Here is a 15,750-nt window from a genome sequence, read left to right on the forward strand (position 1 = left end):
TCTGATTCCCCTTACATAATGATATGTGTGCCCTTAAAATGGAGTTCATACAAATTCTACCTTTCTTTGATAGGGGCTATACCCGCTGCACCAAGAAATTTCAACAGGGCAATGGTTGGGCCCACTTCATGGCCCCTCCCCCACTTTGTGAAAAAACTCCTCTTTGTAACCACTCTTCATTCTTGACAGACCTGACAAAATACTTCAATCTCAACTCCTGTATAGCATTACATTTGATAATCTGGTTTTGTTTGGTACCCGGAATCTGGCAAAAGTCACACGCTTCACTGGTTGGAATTATTTCCGTCCTATTTACCAATATTTTACCAGTCAGGAGTACATTCAACCGGAAGCGCATTTAGTTACTTATTGTTCACTTGTTAGGCGCTTATACAGTAAGTCAATTCTGTTTCAAAGCGCCGACAGGGTAACAGGGGGGTAACGTGGGATTGAAACTATGAATACAGTGGAGGGAAAGGACGTACCTACTATGCCTTGTGAGTATTCAGAATGTACAAGTGCAGCAAGGAAGAGGGGATTTGGGGTGAGTGCTGAGGTGTCCATATTCATGGGTGAGTAACAGATGCAGTGCATGGTATGGTAAGAGCTATACGGCCTGGCAGTGCCTTGGGTGGAAAAGTGCGAGCATCCAGGACGGAGGCTGGAGGGTGCTGAGGCAAGTGCTGAAAGGTAGACAGAAGCTGGGTGTGGAAGGTCAAGGCCCCAAGGATGCATAAGGGCCCTGGACACCAATCACAGCAACTGTGAGATTGGCAGGGGAGGAGAGAAGGGAAAGAGGAGATAAAGAGGAAAGTCTTGAGGAGCTGAGCTTCCAGAATTTGAGGAAGTACTGCTCAAGATGCAGATGAAGAGGGAGGCTGTTCCATATGAGGGAGCCAGCTGAGGAAAGAGATTGGCCTTCTACCTTCTTTAGCGAAACGCTTTACACACACAGAGTTGGTGTCAGAGGAATGTAGAGGTCTAGAGGGAGAGTATTTAGTAAGAGAGAGTTGCAGATAGCGTGGTCCCTGGCCCCATACAACCTTGTGGATGAAGCAGAGGGACCTGAAATGAATCCGTGCAGCCACTGGGAGCCAGTGAAGACTTTTGAGGGCAGGAGAATGTGGTCCCCGGGCTATAGGCCAAGGATAAGTCTCACTGCCCTATTCTGGATTAACTGGAGGGGTCGCAGAGTGGAAGAAGGTAGATTCAGGAGGAGGATATTGCAATAGTCAAGACTAGAGAGAACCAGGTATCGGGTAACCTTGAGCTTCTGGGGGGGAAGTGAGTATTCCTTTGAGAAGGAAGAGTTGAAAGTGGGACTTCTTGGCAATGCCCTGGGTGTGAGGGAAGAAGGAGAGAGAGGAGTCGAAGATGACTCCAAGGTTTCTGGCTTCAGATTAAGGAGCAGGGGGGATCCCATGGAGGTAGGCCAGAGAGAGGGGAAGAAGGAGGGAGCAGGGTTCCCAATGGGAAGGACCTCCAGTTTTGCTGGCATTGAGGCATAGATCGTTGGAAGTGCACCAAGACTGGATGGCAGAAGACAGCCAAGGATGATGGAAGGTGTGAGAAGGTCAGCAGGAAGTTTGAAAAAGAGTTGAGTGTTGTGTGCATAACACTGGAAGTTGGAGCAGATGAGGAGTGCCAGCGGAGCAAGGTAAATGTTAGAGTCATGGGGAGAGGTTAGAGTCCTGGGAGACACCACAGGTGGAACAGCAAAGAGGAGAAGGTGCCTAGGACAACTTGGGAAGAGCGGGCAGTTAGGAAGGAGGTCAGCCAGTCCAGTACCCGTTAAGAGATGCCAAGGGTATCCTGGAGCCTTTGTATGAGGATGGAGTGGTTGACCGTGTCAAAGGCGCAGGAGAGGTTGAGTGAGATGAGGACAGCAGAGGAGTTGGAGTCCAGAGATGCAAGCAGTTCTCTGTGGGTGTTCAGAAGAGCAGTTTCTGTGCCTCTGGATGCTCGGAATCCAGATTGATGGTCATGGATACTACCAACAAGTTCAGTGTGTTAGGTGAGTTGAGGAAGGGCCAGCTTCTCCATCAGTTTGCCCAGGAAGGGGTGATAGAAATAGGGTTGTAGTTGGCTGGACAGGTAGGGTCTGCTGAAGGTTTTTTCAGGAGGGGACACACAAGGGAGTGCTTGAGGGAGGTGAGGAAAGATCCAGTGGCATACAAATGGTTGCAGAAATCAGCGAGTGTCATGATCTCTGCTTCCAAAAGGTCAGGGTTTTCCCAACTCCCTTGGAAGCAGATCCATAACCCAGGTTCCGAGTGCCAACCAGTCCCAATTGGGACCTTTTGGACCCAGTCCTGGCGCCAGTGGCACCAGGCTCATAAATATGCCCAGTCCCAGCGCTGGAAGCGCCGGGCTCATAATGCTTGGGTGGATTTACCTGCAGCAGACCATGCTGCTTACTTGCCTGCCAGTTGAGCCTCTGATCCTCTTCTGTTTGGAACTACTTTTCCTGTTGGGTGGGGCAGGAGCCACTCCCTAGATTCAGAACACTGGAACTCTTCTGGAAAGCAGGAACTCTTTTCTTACCTAGGCGTGGCTGTGGAAGGAGACATCTAAGCACTACAGGAGGCTATTTAAACCACACCCGATGGATGAATCTTGCTTTGCGTTATTCTGCATCCTCTGCAGCAGAACGCTCATCGTGTCTTCTGCATCTGATCCTGGGCCTAAGGAAAAAGGCTTACCATCCTGAATCCAGTCTTCAGCAACACCTATAAAGACAAGAAAGAACAGGTTAGCATTACGGTCTTCAGTGACAGCTCTTCACTTACCTGGTCCATTGGCTGTCACCAACGCCTCGCGCTGCATTCCGGCATCTGAAAGACAAAGGCTTACCTACTCTTCGCACGCTCCGGAGGCCTTCGGCGCTGCATCCCGCATCTGAAAGACAAAACAAAGTGCGTTTAAAGACATTGGGGAACTTTAATACTCACGTGCCATTACTCCTTTCCACATCTAACCCAGTGGGTATTCCGGCACCCTGCAGCCGCTCCGAACTTGTACCTGCAAAATAAAAAGACAGTTAAAGCGCATCGTGAAGCAGGCAACAAGCGCTTACTTACGTGCTTCCAGGTGCTTCTATTCATCACACGGGCTCCATCTTCAACTCACTTCAGCCCGTCATCCGCCATCGCCGGAACCATGCAAAACAAGAAACATCATTACTAAAGACTTTAAAGACATTAGAATTACTCGAAACTTACCGTTCGTGCAGTAAACGACGGACAGCAGTCCTCTGAAGTCAAGAGGCCTGCTCCCCTTATCCAGTGAAGAAACTGGTTACAGCACCCTGCCCCGAGGCAGATGGAGAGCACGGCGTTCACTTACCTAAGACATCTTACCCTTCGAGTCAGACATACAGTGCACAGAGGTCCAGCCCAAAGAGCCAGCCGTGTGTTACACATCACCTTTGAAGATACGGTATATGCCCAGTCAAGACCGGCGCCTCTACGGGAATCAGGTGAGCGTTACAGCGAGTGTGGGGGCAAGAGAGGCAATGTTGTCCTTGATGGTGCTGGAGGAACAAGGGGAACCTGTTTGGAAGAGACCTTCATGGAGCGGACAACTCTGGTAACTTGTTTAGGTGCGACAGGGGCGGAGGAGGAGAGGGAGGAAGAGGGAGGGTGAGGAGCCAAGGGAGTGAGGGAAGGGTTGGGTGGGTGAGTAACAAGGGTGCTCAGGATGTCCTGGGGTTTTGTGGCGAATGTGTGGCCAGTGTGTTGCAGAGGGCCTAGGAAGAAAGAGGAAGGAGGAGACTGCGAACGGGTTGGCTAGTTCCCTGGAGATTTTGAAAAGTTCAGCCGTGTTGGGGGCACCAGCTACCCGTGCCTGGATGTGGGCCCTTTTCTTTGCTTGGATGGAGAGCCTGGCCTGCCGTCTACTCCAAAGGCAATACAGTTTGTCAGAGGGTGAGCCTGTGATTTGCCACTGCTGTTCTGCCGCTCTGCACTTTCGTTTCAGGGTTGCAAGTTCTGAGTCGTACCAGGTGTTAAGCTTGGTTTCAGGTGTATCCTCATGACTGGGGCAATAATGTCAAGGGTATTGGTGATGGCCAAGTGGAGGTTGCTGAGAGCAGAGTCAGTGATAGCTGGAGAGTGAGGATCAAGGTGGATGCAAAGGCAACAGCTGGCACTTGTTTCATCGGGTGAATGTTAGTGAACGAGGTTGGCAGGACTTTAGGGAGTGCGGTCTGAGGGCTGACGGGACCCAGGTGGGAGGAGAGAATGGTCTGACCAAGAAAGCAGGGAGACCAGATCCAGATGGGGGGAGAGAGAGATCGGAGTGAATGAGGGCATCCAGAGTGTGTCCAGATGAGTAGGTTGGACCAGAAGGGAGAATGGAGAGGGATAGAGAGGTGTAGAGGTCAATGAACAGTGGAAGCTGTTACAGGTGAGTCCAATTAGATGTTAAAATCCCCCAAGAGGATGAGATTGGAGGTGGTTGAAAGTAGGGAAGAGCAGATGTCAGCCCATTCAGAGAGGAACAGGATAGTAATGCCAGGAGGCCAGTAGATGGTAGCAATGATCAAGGAGGAGGGAGAAATGTCCAAGTTACATAGCAGGCTCTCAAAGGAAGAGTAGAGCTGGGTGGGTAGGATGGAAGAAGGCACCCACTCAGGGAAGATTAAGGCAACCCCCAGCGCCAGTATGGTGAGGTTGAAGCTTGGAAAGGATCTTGAAGCGGACAGGGAGAAGAGTCAAAAGTAGTCTCGGTAAAAGCGAGAATATCGATGTCAATGTCTTCAAGAAGGAGGCAGATGTTGGCAGAGTGTTTGTTGGCTAAGCGGATGTTAAAAGTTGCCAGGTGGAGGAGGTCTCCGCCTTTGAAGGTTTGCTGAGGTGAGCACATGGGAATGGCAATTGGAATCAACTGATTCTTTGCCAGTACTATCCACTGTAGATCTACATACAGAAAACCAAAGTAATGTACGAAAGAATGACAAAACCCTCCAGTGATACCAGGCCTCTAAAGGAATAATGCCCAATTAAAACCGCAAAGCGGCCATTGGGACTTCCCCAAAGTCTTCCACCAAATTAGTTCTTCAATTACACTCCAACTTGTATCTCGAGACAGCTAAGAAATCTCCTGCCCCTAGAGGAAGGACAGCACAATTCTTAACTTATAATAGTCTAGAAGTGACCTAATAGTGAATCTACAGTGCCTTGCATACAACCATTTAGCTGCAAGACACCCATTAGTGCCTTGGTTTTGGGATGATAAACAGCATCAGATTTTCTCGGATTCATTCAGAAAAACATCCCTAGAAATTCGATTCTGAAGATGGATGCACAACAAGACCAGCTACATTCCACGGGAATTTGAAGGGCTAAATGGAATGAGAGAAAAGCCTGAGTATGACAGTCTTGTTGCTGTTAATCTCTTTTGTGTACAACACCATAGCTTTTGTTAACCTTTGCAGAACAACCAGTGTACGTTCTGCAAGAATTATGTCGTCCACATAGAACGTATAGGACGCCCTCAGAATTTGCCATCATAAAGTCCTAAAAGGAATGCCTAGACGTACAGGTGTCTCAGACGGTTTTTTAAGCTTGCGCATTTTCTACCCCTATCACCTCGAAGAAGTCACCAAAAACGTGTTGCCCAAAAACTCCTAGAAACTTAGACAGTGAAAATGAGAAAACACATGCTGCAACTTCAGTAAACATGTCCTTTACTTTGGTGTGGGTTAAAAGCACCTTGCCCAATGCTGATTGCCTGGCAGTGGTAGATAAAGGGTAGAAAATGAAATGTAGAAGATTGATGGATAATGTAAATGAAAAAGGTACGTTTGTGGTAAATACATGTAAACTCAAATTGTGTTTGCGGGCTTCACTCATCGATCTGAACTGGCGTAAGTCAGTTGTGGCTTTGTTCTAGTTATTACATTTTGTTAAATGTATGTGTCTTTATATTCACCAAAAATGATGAAAGTGTATTTTTTCAGGTTTTGGATGGGCTTTTAGCCCAGTATGGGACCGTGGAAAATGTGGAGCAAGGTAAGATCTGTTAAATTGCAAGTAGTTTCCAAGCACGTGATTCTAATATTTGAATGACAACCGAAATTCAGGTTGTTTGTGTTGTGACCCGTCTCTGTTAGCAGTAACCCATTATTTGGTGTTTATTTGTACTACATTTCCTTCACTCCAAATGAAACCTATAATATTATGCCTTAGTTTGATGCTGCATGTGTGTATTATTTTCTGACATTATTAAGATGCTTTCAACCAATTCCATTCCTTTGCAAAGTTTTCCTTTTGTGAGTTACCGCGAGTATTCATTCAAGTAGTTTGCCTGCGATAGACCCTTACCTCTGTTTTAAATGAATTGCTCTTAGATCAGCTGCAAAATAGAGCGCAGACTAATTTTTATTTTGATTTACATGCAGAATAAAATCCAATATATGCTTGATGTTTTGAAAACTGGTAATTTTTCGCAAGGATACAAATGTCCTCTTTGAATGGATTGTGTCCTTCCACGTATTCCTCATCTTAGATATTGTCTGCCAGCCTTGCTGCTTCTTCGAACATTTTTGCCAGAGGGCGCTGTGCTCGAGGCTGCAGCGTCGTAATCCCTGGAGGCCGCCGTCGAATGTTGTCATCTGTTGTATAAAGGGCTTGAGCGGTGCCCGTTGGTCTCAGTTCTGTTTTTCCGAGCTTCGCGTTTCGAAACGGCACATCAGTTCTTTCATTGAAAATATGTCTTCATCTTCAACTCCTACCACATCCAAGACGGGTATCAAGAAATGTCTGAAGTGTGGAAGGAAGATGTCCATTACCGATCCTCACCGCAACTGCCTTTGGTGCCTCAGCCCTGAGCATTGGGTCAACGAGTGCGGTTCGTGTCAGGCGATGTCGAGTAAGGCTCTTAAGGAACGCCAAGGTAAGCTAGCGGTAGGAGAGGAGTCTTTTAAGTCTGCAAAAAAACTTGGGAGAGTAGAGTAGAAAATCTCAACACGAGTCGAGGTCGAAGAGTCGCTCGAGGAAATCCTCCTCCTTTTCATCTAAAAAATCGACAAAACGACGTCACAGATCTTCTTCCTCTTCTTCCTTCACGCCTAAGGGAAGATTTATTCATGTCCTTCTAAGAATGATTCCCCTAAAAAATGGGAGGCCTTTAGGGCTTAAATGCTAAAAAATGTTGAGAAGGCGGCCCCAACCCCCTCAAAAAGTCGCGTGAAGAGCATGCCCCTGTCCACTCCAAGAGTAACCGAGGGAAATCTGAAACTAAACACGCAAAATCCAACAAAAAGTCGAGGGCGTCCTCGGAGGAAGATTCTCCGGCGACTCATGAAAGAAAACAAAAACTTCCTGTGCATAAATCGAGGTTGACAGAGGACAAAATGGCATCGTCGTCGAAGTCGAGCATCGACTTGACGCGTCCTTCGATGACTACGTAGAAGCCATTACCCAAGATGGCGTTTGTACCTTCGGCCACAGTGTCGAAGCCTCCCTCGACAACATCGAAGCCTTCCTCGATTATATCGAAGCCAGTGTCTATTCCATCGACGCCTTCGACGCCTTTGTCTTTAATACCAATATCCACAGCGACACCTTTGGCTAAATCTAGATCAATGCCACCAGCTTTACCAGATAAAATCTTCCATCCTCAGCCCAGGTAGGAATTCTTTAGATCCATGTCCTCCATCTTTGAGGAACACTCCTCTGATGAGGGTATTACACCAGCTGGTGTTAAATTTGGGACAAGAAGTTCCTGAGAAACTAATAGACCCAAATACCAAAATAGCTGACCTTTATGACTGCCTTCAATCGGCCAGTGGCCTAGATACCTCCCCTAAGGTAGAATATGAAAGACCAGACCGTGCAGAACCTGGGTTGAGGAACCTCATGGGAAGGGTCATCGACTTCATGGGGTGGAAGACAGTGTACCCGAGTTACAACAAGGATGACATGACAGATATTATTGATGAAGGGCCACATGAGGACCCGATCCTTCCTTTCCACAAAGCTTTGCAAAAAAGAGTAATGGCAAATTGGGAAAACCCAGAATCTTTACCAGCTGTCAATACAAAATGTGTGGGAAAGTACAGACCTTCATCTTCAGATCCAGAATATCTGTCTAAGCATCCCTCACCTGAGAGCTTGGTGATTCAAACTGCGACTGCAAATAGGCAATCAGCTTATCCTTCCATGCCACCTGACAGGGACGACAAGAAGATTGATGCTTGGACGAGGAAAGTCTTTACTTCGGGCAGTATGGCCCTTAAATCTACTAATGTAACTTGCACTTTAGCTAGATTTACATACACCTTGTGGGACTGTTTGAACGCAGCGGCTGAACACATCCCGGAGGGTGAGGAACGGGATGGTTTCCTGGCGATAGTAAGGGATGGAAAGGAGGCTATGGAGGAGTGCCTCAAGTCAGGACTGGACACTGCTGTTAGTGTGAGCAGGTCCATGGCATCAAACGGTTTTACGCAGATTTGCTTGCATCTGATGTACAGTCCAGGTTACTCAATATGCACTTTGACTGCTTCAGGCTGTTCAACAGCAAGGCGGACAAGAGTTTGGAGAAGCTGCGGACCTCAAAAGCGGCAGCTATATCACTCAGCGCCACTATAAAACAACCCCAACAACATTCATACGCAGGGTCATCTTCCTGGAGAAAGTGTCCCTTTCGTTTCTGCTCCTCTTTTGGAAGAGGTCAACCGAGAAGAAGACCCACCTTGTGGTGTAAAGAGAAAAGGTGCTAGATCAGCCCCAGCAGCGGCTACTTCCTCCTCAGCCGCTTCTGCAGCCACTGCAAAGCCACTCTGAGGTATTTACGCACAAAACCCCAGTGGGAGGCAGGATCACTCGGTATCGGAACGAATGGCGGGACATTACGTCGGATGCCTGGGCGCTAGAGATAGTGACCCATGGTTACTGCCTTCCTTTTCATCAAAGACCTCAAGATCAACCCCTGGGAGCCAGCTCTGTCAGAATTCCAGACCCGCTCCTTGTGCAGGAGATTTTAACCCTTCTAGAAAAAGGTGCAATAGAACATGTACCTGTAGTGGTGAGGAATAAGGGTTGGTACTCCCCTTATTTTCTCATCCCCAAGAAGGACGGAGGATTGAGAAGAAATTTGAACAGATTCCACAGGAAGGACAGGTTCAAGATGTTGACCCTTTCTCAGATCCTTCAGGCTCTTCAACTTCAGGACTGGCTGGTATCATTGGACCTACAGGATGCTTACTTTCATGTGCCAATCCATCTCACGCACAGAAAGTACCTGAGGTTCGCAGTTGGCGGATCTCACAATCAGTTTCGAGTTCTGCCATTTGAGCTGACCTTCGACCCAAGGGTTTTCACCAAGCTGATGGTGATAGTGGCAGTGAATCTCATAGTGGCAGTGAATCTCAGGAGGGGGGGATTTACATCTACCCTTACCTAGACGATTGGCTAATCAGGGCAAGTTCACCCGAACGAGCCCGGGAACATCGAACCATGACCTGTCACTTCCTACACAAGCTGGGCTTCTCCCTCAATTACAAGAAGTCATAAATGATTCTAAGCCAAAGACTCCAATTCATCGGAGCTGTCTTGGATACAACCTCAGGGAAAGCCTCGACTCCCGAGGAAAGAGCTCACCACATTCTGCAGATGCTAACAAGGTTTCAAAATGCCCAACATCTGCCGGCTTTCGATTTTCTAAGATTGTTAGGCCTCATGGCATCCTGCATCTTTCTGGTGCCAAAAGCCAGGTTGAGGATGCAATCCCTTCAATGGGTTCTCAGGACTCAATGATCCCAGTTTTCGGGAGAGATGTCAGATCTTCTGCAAGTGCTGGCCAGAGTGGCCCAAGATCTTCTATGGTGGGCTTACAAGGAAAATATCCTCAAGGGAGAAACTTTTTGGCAACCATGGCCGGAGATAACAGTAGTGACGGACGCCTCACTCACAGGGTGGGGGGGCCATACCAAGGATTTGACAATCGACTGTCGTTGGTCTCCATCGGAGTCCAAACTACACATCAACCTTTTCGAGCTGAGGGCAATCAGACTAGCGCTGAAGGCCTTTCTGCCCTCTGTACGGGGAAAGATGTCCTGATAATGACGGACAACACATTGGCTATGTACTACCTCAACAAAAGAGGAGGCGTAGGATCACTCCTGCTATGCAGAGAGGCAATGCAGCTCTGGTTCTGGGCAATGCAAGAAGGAATCTCTCTATCAGCAGTTCATCTAGCCAGAGAGAAGAACACGGCAGATGCTCTGAGCAGGCAGAGCAGTCTCCCAGGAGTGGGAATTAGCTCAAGAAGTCCTTGGGAATCCCCTCAAGTGGATCTGTTCGTGACCGGGACCAACCAGAAGTGCGAACAGTACTGCTCAAGGGAATTATCCCCAAGAGGAGCTCTAGGGGACGCGTTCGTAGTGGACTGGGTATTTCCACTCCTATACGCGTTCCCTCCAGTCCACGTGATTCCTCAACTAATCAGGAGGTTGAGAAAGTTCAGGAAGACCATGATCCTCATTGCACCGGATTGGGCCAGGAGAACGTGGTACCCGGACCTTCTGGACATGTCCATCTGCCCTCCAATACGTCTTCCACAAAGAGAGGATCTCCTCTCACAAAAGGAAGGTCAGGTTCTCTATCCAGAGGTCAAAACTCTCAGCCTTCACGCATGGCTTCTGAGAGGCTGAGGTATAAGGATTGGGACCTTCCAGACGACGTTATGGAGATTTTGCTTTCGGCCAGAAGGCCAGCAACAAAATCCTTGTACCGATGTCATTGGAAGAAATTCAGTAACTGGTGCAGGGATAAGGATGTGGACCCTTTTCAATGTAGCTGTAGTATGGTGCTTGCTTTTCTTTTACATCTAGCCAACTCGGGGCTCCAAGTTGGCACTATTAAAGGATATTTAGCAGCGCTATCTATCTTCAAGCGCTCCTCCGAAGAAGTTTCTTTATTTTATAATGCCTTTAGTTGTTCAATTTTTGAAAGGGCTAACAAATGTGTTCCCTCCAATACCTTTTCAAGTTCCTATCTGGGATTTAAATTTAGTTTTAAAATGTCTTATGTGTGCCCCCTTTGAGCCTTTACATTCTTGTCCTTAAGGCTCCTAACTTCAAAAACTGTTTTAATAGTGCCTTTAACATCAGCCCGCAGGGTGAGTGAGTTGCAGGCACTCTCTTGCAAGTCTCCTCACACCATTTTCCACAAGGATAAAGTCATTTTGAGAGTCAAACCTTCTTTCTTACCTAAAATAGTTTCAGATTTCCACCTGTCACAAAAGATTACTTTACCTTCCTTTTACCCTCCTCCACACGCTAGTAAGGAAGAGGAAAGGTTCCGCTGGCTGGACCCTAAAAGGGCTCTCAGCTTCTATATCTCTAGACTAGAGAGATTTAGACAAACTGACCAGTTGTTTATCGGTTACACTCGACACAAATTGGGCCTTCTAGTGTCCAAACAAACGTTATCAAGATGGATAATTCTGGCAATATCGGAGTGTTACAAACTGGCTGGGAAAGAGCCTCCAGATGGACTGAGGGCTCATTCAACCAGGGGCATGGCAACTTCTACGGCTCTTCAGAGGGGTGTTCCGATGCAGGACATTTGTGCGGCGGCCACCTGGACATCGATGCACAACTTTGTAAAGCATTACTCTTTAGACTCCACTTCTTACCAAGCAAAAATTAATACAACAATGGTAAAAATCCAATTTCATACATTGCTGATAAAATCCAATAAAATGATCACATTTGTTAGAATTAAATCGTTAAGACATATAAAATACCACATTATTATCCAATGCAAAGTGAATCTTTGGAGGAGAGCAAAACGCCTCTATATTTAGATTGCAACCAGATAATTCATACATCTAATAAGCGTTAGCCCCTTTTGTTCAAATGTATGTAAATATTTCCAGTTTTTACCAGGGTGACTTGAGTATGAACTAGCCCAGAAATTGTGCTGGTTGTTAGGGCTATGCATGCTCATAAACACATTTCCCAGAGCCCTCAATCTGTGCAGCCATGCTCTGTGTGTATGTCTTACTGTTGCAAAGATAAACTTACGGTTACCCGTGTGTGTTAAATATATCATAGCTTCATATGTACTTCGAATCCCTTCACCATTCAGTAACTTGAAATACATACATCTCAATTTCATAGTGGCAGAACAAATTGACATAAAATGTACAATTGTTTCATTTTCAGCTTTACACAAGGGGCTTAAACCTGACCTCTGGGGGGGGACCATGGCCCGGGTATACCAGGCAGTTTGAAGGATCCCTACCCTCAAGCAAACATGTAGAGATCATTCATACGCTGGTTGAATTTCATTCAAGAACGTTTTGCTGTTACCCATCATAGTGTGCGGTAAAATCTCAGGTCCATCTTTAAGTAAAGCCATTTTAGCCGGTCAAGTGGCACAGCGAGTAGAGCGCTCGCTTTGACATTGTGTAGATCGTGCGAACGCAGGTTCGAATCCTGGCAGGGCCAAACTCAGCCTTTCATCCTTCGGAGGTCGATAAATGTGCACCACACACCATGGGTAATAATAAGCAGCGCTCAGATACCTGAGGGTTCGTAGCGCTATATAAATGCAAAATTATTATTATTAAAATTATTGTTAGCTTCTAACCATTGTGTGGAATTTTTGCTTTGTCTTTCAAAATTGTTATTGAGGTCCCAATACAACCTGTATGGTCATCCCATAGGGGACAAGCCTCCAGTTCAAATAACATACATTTTACATGCGCAGGCCAGCTACAACTCTTACACCCCTCTAATCACAAAAGGTTTTTCAGGACCTCCCAATACGGTTTCCGGCCTGGAAAAGTACAACGTCTAACCCAGTACAGCGCTGGTTTTAGAGCAATCTGATCAGCTGTGCGAAAGGCACTTAAATCCGAAAGTACCAGAGAAGTTGGAGCACTTTTGGGCAACAAGAGAAATGTCTTCATAAACGTATTTTCCATTGTGGATAATGCAAATGTTTTGTCATAGCCCCAGACCTCAGATCCATTAAAGGAAGGAGGCGAAGCTGTTTCCATACAGATCAACGGCCAGAGAGATTGCCCCTTTGCCATGACCGGCACAAAGATTGAGTTGCCCCACTTTAATTTCAAGGTTAGTCTCAGCCTTGAGCAATAGCTCTGTCCAACCACCTGATTCGTGAAATGTAATCCCTAGCTAATGAAAGCATTTAACCTGCTCCAGCCTTGTACCGTCGATATCTAGTTTCAGGGAACTACTCCTTGTAAACCGTGATTTGAATACCACGACTTTTGTTTTGTTTGTTCAGCTCTAGTTGTAATTCTGCATTTGAACATAAAGATATCTAGCAAGTTCAAACCTTTTGGGATTGTTGTAAGGATAACCGCTTCATCCGCATAAAAGAGAGCTGGCCATTTCCTTGACGCTATTTTTGGTGCGTCGCGGCAGTCCCCCTCAAGAGCATCCACCATTCCCTGAATGTAGATGCAAAAAAGGAGGGGCACCAATACGCACTCTTGGCGTACTCCCTTGCTCACTGAAAAAGGCTTTGACTGTTCATCCCCCGGCCCATAACGGACAGATGCCTGATTTTCAAAATATAACAGTTTAACTAATTCCGCTTACTGCATAGGGGCATTCCGTTCAGTTTGAATTTGACAGAGAATGTTTGTTGAAACTTTGTCAACAGCAGTTTTCAGGTACAAAAATATTGCATACAATTTAATCTTTCGCAACTTTACATACTTTTGGATCAACAAAACAATGATCTATAGTTTCTCTGCCACTGCGAAAGCCACCCTGTGCATCTGTAATTATCTGGCTTTCCTCTACCCATTTTTGAAAATGAGTTCAAATCACTTTACCAAAAATGTTCCCAGCACTGTCAAGGAGCGAAATTGGAGGGTAATTTCCTGGGCTATCTCTACCCTCTTTTTTTTATGATTCGGAACACACTTTTGGGACAACCCCTATTGCAATTACAGTGTTAAAAACCCTGCATAGAATTGAAACACAGATCATTGTTTCCGCTCTATAAAAAACAACTGGTATGAAATCGGGGCCTGCAGCTTTCCTAGTCTTTTGTGAGCCTAATGCCACTATGACCTCATTTAGTGAAATATACCTTTCCACTTGGTGAACGGGCAGGTCACAATACCTATTTCGTAGATCCCCAATGGGTCGTTCAGAGCGCTCATGCAATTCATAAAAAATGCGCCTGCCAGCAATCATCGGGGATGCCGCACCGTTGGCGCTCATCCCAGCCCAGCTGTTCTGCTGTGACCACCTTCCAAAAATGAATACTGTCCCCCACCTGCAGGGCCACTTGCAGAGCACCCCATCACTCTTTCGTGTGCTCTTTTCTTCTTTTTTTCTGGTAATTAGATTCTTGAACGAGGCTCTATGGAACCACAGGTTAATCTGATCTGGGGCTGCCGCGGATCTTACACATAGTCAGTTCTTTTTTTTCCTTAGTGCATTCCTCCTCATACCAGGCGTTGACCACCAAGGCCTTTCTCTTTATCTTTGCTGGAGGTTATGTCAAATAAGGAATTGATTTCTTGCACAGCCCCTCAAATTCTGCTATTATCTAAATATCTGTCATGGCGTTGCCGCAAATGCTTCCCATTTTATTTGAAATTACTGAATAAACTTCCAGTTTAACATTCTGTTGAACAATGCTAGAGTTGAGTGTCCGCCATTTTAAATATATGTGAAATAGAGATGGTAGGTAGGCTTCCTTCCATTTAAAATTCTGTTTGCATAATGTATTTTACCCCTTGGGCTGTATCATTTGGTATCCGGAGAAAATGTTGCCAGCAAAAATGAAGTAGGTGAAAAAGTTGTGGTGAAAATACATCTGCAGTGAAAAAGTTGACAAGCAGAAAGTTGTCAAAAAAATGCAGCTGAAAAGTAAAATGTGCTGCGAGGGTAATTGTTAGGGTTTTGTGGGCTGGTTTTAATGGTAGGATCGGGTTAATAGTTCAAGTGAAGATTTTGGTTGGAATTAGGGTAAGGGTTGGGCTCAGGGTGGTTGATGCAGGGCTGGTGATGTTGGGGTTTGGTTAGTCATATATATATTTGTGAGGCTTGTGGAATCTGCTTAGATCACATGCTGTGCATAGTCCAACATCTAGTGGAAGCTGCAGAGTATTACAGTTGTTTTCGAAACTCGAAAATGGACGTTGTCAGGGCGTGCCATTAATACTATCCCTAGTGTGACGCCCCCTGTACCCATGATCCCTCGCAAGTCGAGGTCCCTCAGATTGTTTTTTTCTGCCATGCTAGATGGACGCGTATAGCGGAGTTCCTTTTGGAAAATTTGCCATTGACTTTTAGTTAAGATAGTTTCTCTTTCTATCCTTTCTTCGACTTCGTATTTCTACACTGAAGAATCAGAAAGAAGACTACGTAGAATATCATTGCGACGATCTGAACAGCCTTGGAAGGCCGCCCTGGGCCTCAGTGCCCAGACAGTAGGGAGAGAGGGTGGAGGCTACTTTTAGGAAGCCATTTGTAGAATGCATATTCTCCCCTTCCTACACTTTGTTTACCCGGCTGCCATCACCTTTACCCAGTATTATGGAAAACACCCCATTTAAGTTTTGCCCTAAGTGCAACCGTAAATTCCCCTGGGTAGACAAACATCTCGTGTGCAACCTTTCCCTCCCGAGATATCACGTCGAAATATCTTGTCGAGCCTGTAGGCTCTTCAAGCCTAAGACGTTGAAAGACCGTTCCACTAAGCGCTGGGCCCACCATGCCAGGCAACAGGCCATGGAAGCGGAAGG

General features: G+C 46.3%; 1 protein-coding gene across 2 annotated transcripts in view; it reads left to right on the forward strand.

Moving 5' to 3' along the window:
* IGF2BP2 (insulin like growth factor 2 mRNA binding protein 2) overlaps positions 1-15,750 on the forward strand; it is a 1,316,273-nt gene that overhangs the window by 363,071 nt on the left and 937,452 nt on the right. For both annotated transcript variants that reach the window (XM_069615761.1, XM_069615762.1), the window contains exon 4: positions 5,963-6,014. In XM_069615761.1, the coding sequence (XP_069471862.1) occupies positions 5,963-6,014 (52 nt within the window). The remainder of the gene's footprint in view (positions 1-5,962; positions 6,015-15,750) is intronic.

This window comes from Ambystoma mexicanum, chromosome 9, assembly GCF_040938575.1.
Source record: "Ambystoma mexicanum isolate Mex_15411 chromosome 9, UKY_AmexF1_1, whole genome shotgun sequence".
In the NCBI taxonomy this organism is placed as follows: Eukaryota; Metazoa; Chordata; class Amphibia; order Caudata; family Ambystomatidae; genus Ambystoma; species Ambystoma mexicanum.